The sequence below is a fragment of the Terrapene carolina genome, unplaced genomic scaffold, assembly GCF_002925995.2.
Source record: "Terrapene carolina triunguis isolate 2854851 unplaced genomic scaffold, T_m_triunguis-2.0 Scaffold1054, whole genome shotgun sequence".
NCBI classification, from domain to species: Eukaryota; Metazoa; Chordata; order Testudines; family Emydidae; genus Terrapene; species Terrapene triunguis.
This window is the reverse complement of record NW_020665405.1, coordinates 779,831-784,973: the sequence shown is the minus strand read 5'-3', so window position 1 is coordinate 784,973 and position 5,143 is coordinate 779,831. Positions and strand designations below refer to the sequence as shown.

Below are 5,143 nucleotides of genomic sequence, written 5' to 3'. Positions count from 1 at the left end.
ACAACTCTGCGTTTAGCAGGCCAATACTCAAACCACTGAGCTATCCCTCCCTCCCCATTTTTTTTTATACAAACTGGTGGAGTTTTATTACTAAATATACAATAGCACATTACACAGCCAGAGTCCCAGCCCAGCCCAGCCCCACCCACCCTCCCCAAGAGAAACAATTATAAGTTTGTGGAAGGATAAAAAGGAGAAACGGTTCTGTTCTGCAGTGTTGTGACGGTCGAAGCAGTTACCTACGGCTTTCCCCACAAGCTGCCAATGGAGATAACTGGAACACCGCCACCCGCTCAGTGCTTAGACACACCCGGCCCCCACCACTTCCCTCCCTTCTTTCCAACAGGCCCCGCTGGAACATGGGACAGGCTCCACTTAATAAGAACACATTCAGTTGAGTAGGATGGTTAGCATGAAAGTGCCGTCTGGGCAGCAGAAGGCAGGAGCACGGCTAGTGGAGCTGGCTGAAGAGTCCTCAAGGTTCAAGTTCTAGCGCTTGGAGAGCTCGTGTGATAGCCAGTCCAGTCCATCATAGAGACCAGTGCCTTGGGTTGCACACATTGCTGGCACATACCAGGTTCTGCTGCGGAGCGTCTGCAGGCCCAGCTTGTCGGTCAGCTCGCTCACTGCCATGGCATTGGGTATGTCCTGCTTGTTAGCAAACACCAGCAAGACTGCATCCCGCAGCTTGTCCTCCTGCAGCATTTTCTGTAGCTCATCTGCAGACTCCTGCTCTCTCTCTCGGTCATTGCTGTCCACAACAAATATGAGGCCCTGTGTGTTCTGGAAGTAATGTCTCCACAGGGGTCGGATTTTGTCCTGGCCACCTACATCCCAGACGGTGAAGCAGATGTTCTTGTATTCCACTGTCTCAACATTGAATCCGATGATGGGGATGGTGGTGACGATCTCGCCCAGCTTTAGCTTGTACAGGATGGTGGTTTAACCAGCAGCGTCCAAGCCGACCTTGAGAATCTGCATCTGCTTCTTGCCGAAGATCCGAGAGAAGATGGCGGAGACCGTGAGGCCCATGGCGGCGGGAGGCGGAGGCCGCGCTACGAGCCCCGAGGCTGCCAATACCGCCGCTGTGGGGGGAGGGGGAGAATGAAATGTTGTTATTCTTATTGTATGAGTAAAGGGCAGTAGAACTGTACTTCGCTTGTGCTGACTGAGGGCATCAAGAGAGAGGGTGGGGACAGGTGTTTTACTTGATGGTCTGCCTGAGTCACAAGTACTATTTGACCTGCCCCTCTCCACTGTTTAAAGACAGAGCTGATTAGGCTCCATAGATAGTCTTTTGTTTTGTTAAGTGACCACTACAGCTGAATTCACTGATAATCAGGTCTAAGTGGAAGAGAGGGCCCAGTCTGCACTAGCAGCAAGGTTCCCCCACTGAGAGCTCAGCTGAAATCACTGTGAGCTGGGTGGAACCTCAAGAGACATGTGAACAAACATGGTTGTGGCATCATACTTTCTATTTAAGCAAGAGATACCACACCCTATAAACTGGAGGCCAATGTTAAGTGCATTGTCACTTGTTCATCCTGAAGTTGAACACTGGTTCTGAACAAGACCAGCAAATGCTCACTATCTTTCTGCAAGAAACTCAACTGACTGGCTAGAAGCATATGGTGCAACAGCGAAAGACTCAACAGTTGAAAAAGTGAAGAAGTCTCTCACCACATTCAAAAAATTTGCATACATGGCTGATGAACGGACCGATGCAAATGGGCAAGTATTAAGTCATTGTGTACGTTATCTTGATGTCAGTTGTAGGCCAGTAGATGCATTTCTAGATGTTCAAGTTATAGAAGACACATTGGCTGCATCTGTGACAACCCGCATCTTAGAAGAGTTAAATGCTTGTCAATTGGACCCCAAACAGACGGCTGCTTGTGCATTTGATGGAGCTGCAAAGTTCTCTGGAAGACATGGTGGAGTACAAGCTTTGCTCAGAGAAAATTGTAACCCTAATCTCTCCTATACACACTGCAGGGGCCATCTACTCCAACTAGTGCTAGTACAAGCTGCAGATTCTTCAAAAGACATTTAAAAAGCTATAAATTTAATGTCTTCATTATATTCTTTTTTCAGCAAGAATCCAAAAAGACGGAATATCTTGGAAAATATAGAAGATACACTGAGACTGAAGTTCAAATTAGTCCAACCTGGGAAAACCCTCTGGCTTTCTCATGAGCGATCCTTGGCTGTTGTCTTAAAATTACTCCAGCCATTATTACTGGCTTTGGAAAGTATCTACCAAGATGGGACGGATCTAAGTAGCGAGGCTGGTGGATTACTTTTGCTACTACGTTCAGAGAAGACTATTGCCATTCTCTTTCTTGTAAGTCTTCTATTGAAACCACTTGGATCATTAAACAATGCCATCCAGGCATCTGCTACAACAGTAGTAGATCTTTGTCCAGCAATAGAAGCTACATTTGGATCAATCAGAGATATCTATTGAAAAAGTACTGGAAGAAGCAAAGACTTCAGTCCAGAAGTTGACTAATGAAGGCATTTATATTGAATCCTTAAGTGAAGAGGACAAGAAGTGTTTAAGACAACTGAAAAAGTATGCAGACTTTATTCTTAAAAATCTACAACAGCGACTTCTAGATTCTACTCAACCTCTACATAGCTCTTACAGATCCCTGTCCTATAAAACACTGACAGCTGAGTGAAGTGAGGCACTACCAGCAATGGGGCTGCCACGTGCTCAGGTCAGAATAGAGAATTTGAACACAGAGTGGAATATCATACGACGAATGAATGAAGATTTGACTTCAACTTCTTTTTTATCGTCACTAGTGGCTCGACCTGATCTTTATGCTATGTTTCCTGGGATGAAAGAAGTAGGAATTCATCTCTCGCTACTCCCAGTCACAACAGCTACAGTCGAGCATTCTTTTTCATCACTGAATAGAATTTTGTGTTCTGAAAGAAGTCGCCTTCTGCCTGATCATGTGAATGAACTAATGAGGATATCAATTGAAGGAATAGAAGTACTGGACACACAAGAAGCCACCAAAGATGAACGCGTTGCATTCAAGAAGTTCATTAACAGAGTTGTGCAAAATTACAACAAGAAACCAAGAAGGACGTAGAAGTCGTACTTCATAGAATGCTTGAGTAGCCAACTTTAATTTGTGTGATGATTTCAAAACATGAGTTAAATCTAATAAAATGGCCATGAAACAGTTTTCAGTTTTTACTATGGTGCCATACAGCCCACCTTCACCCTCATGGTCTCACCCCTCATTGGCCCTGATCCCCCCCCCCCCCCCCCCCGTAAATTCGAACACCCCCCTAATTTCAATTCCTGGGGAAAACACTGCATAGTAGCCATGTGTCAGAGGCTGTTTGTAGCATCCCCAGGAAGGCTCCCCGATGGGAGATAAGCATCTTCTAAGACCTATTGTTCTTCCTAATGGCCCTTCCCAGCCAGCCATCTAGACTGATTGCATTCTGCCTAGTGGGCGTTCCCCAGGTGTACACACATTTGTAATAGATACATAGACAATATTCCTAACTTCAGATAGCAAAATGATTCATGCATACAAAAAGCATAATCATATTCAGTAAATCATAACCTTTCCAGTGATATCTTACATGATCTATCATGCATAAAATACATCATAGTTATGCCATAATCATATCATAATAATATTACTATGAAGAATATGGGGCATAATGTCACACTGGGAATGGAGCTGGGACTGGGCGTGGTTGTGAGTACTGGGACTAGGCGAGGTTCTGGGTGCTGGGAACGGAAGCAGTTCTGGGCGCTGGGGAATGGGAGAGGTTCCGGGAACTGGGACTGGGCGCGGTTGTGGGTGCTGGGAATGGGAGAGGTTCTGGGTGCTGGGAATGGGAGCAGTTCTCGGTGCTGGGAATGGGAGAGGTTCCGGGAGCTGGGACTGGGAGCGGTTGTGGGTGCTGGGAATGGGAGAGGTTCTGGGTGCTGGGGAATGGGAGAGGTTCCAGGCGCTGGGAACGGGAGAGGTTCTGGATGCTGGGGAATGGGAGAGGTTCCGGGTGCTGGGAATGGGAGCAGTTCTGGGCACTAGGGAACGGGAGAGGTTCCGGGTGCTGGGAGCCCATAGCAGGCATGGCTCCCCTGGCAGGCTGCAGAAGGCAATCCCCAGCTGGGCCCTGTCAGCAGAAATCACAGGAGGTGTGGCTCAGCTCAGACGTGGATGCACTGACTGACTGTTGGTTTCTCTCAGGGTCTTGGCTCTGCCCAGAAGGTCCTGTGGCCCTGCGAGCCATGGAGGCTGCATCAGTGCTGAGCCCCTCATCCTGGGAGAAGCGCAGAGCGTGGGTCCGGCAGAGCCGGTGCTGGCGTACCACTGTGCTGGAGGAGGAGGCAGCGGTGGCCGTGCAGGATGTGTCTGGGCTGCAGCCACCGCATCTAGACGATGTCTTCCTCGAAGGTGGGAGAGCAGCTAGGGAAGTGGGCAGGGGTGGGGCGTGTGTTTGGGGGAACCGGGTCCTTCCTTTAGCTCCTGTGCTGTACTTCCCAAGAGGTAAGTGCACGGTGGGACTTGGCCAGCGTCCACTCTCATTCACCCTGAGCACTGGGCAGAACAGCACCTGTCCCGCCACCTTTTCAGATCTGCAAAACCATCCCTGAAATAGTTCAAGTAACTGGAAAATTTTCCCATCAAATGACCCTGGCTCCTGACCCTGATGACCCCATTGCAGATCTTGTGCCCAGCCCTGTGGCTGCTTCCCTGACCCTAACAGCTCATTCCTGAGGCCCTGGCCCCCAATCCCAACCCCTGCCCCTGTTCCTGGGGCTGAGACTCTCCCTGCAGAGTGGCCAGGGCCGGGACTGGACCTTCCCTCTTGGTCTGGCACCCTCTGTCTACAGGAGGAAGATGCTCAGTGCTCAGCCCGAGAGGTGAAGATCCCAGCCAGTGCAGAACCCACTTCCCAGGGAAACCCACTGAGATCCCCAGGCTGGTGCACCCACCCTGCTCATCCCAACGAGCACACTGTTCTGGGGTGGGCCTTGGGGAGGTCATGGGGCTGTTGGCACAGAGAGGTACAGGGTGGGAGTGCTGGGCTGGGAAGGGGGAGGGGAAGGGCTCTCTCTGGTTTATCTGATGGACTTTTGTATTTCCAACAGGAAGCTCCT

At 49.4% G+C, this 5,143-nt stretch overlaps 1 protein-coding gene across 1 annotated transcript; it reads right to left on the bottom strand.

Moving 5' to 3' along the window:
- Positions 1–489: 489 nt before the first annotated feature.
- LOC112122401 (ADP-ribosylation factor 5-like) lies at positions 490–1,056 on the bottom strand. The gene is given in 1 exon segment (XM_024221212.2): positions 490–1,056. A coding segment is annotated over 1 exon segment (543 nt). The 5' UTR covers positions 1,033–1,056.
- Positions 1,057–5,143: the final 4,087 nt, after the last annotated feature.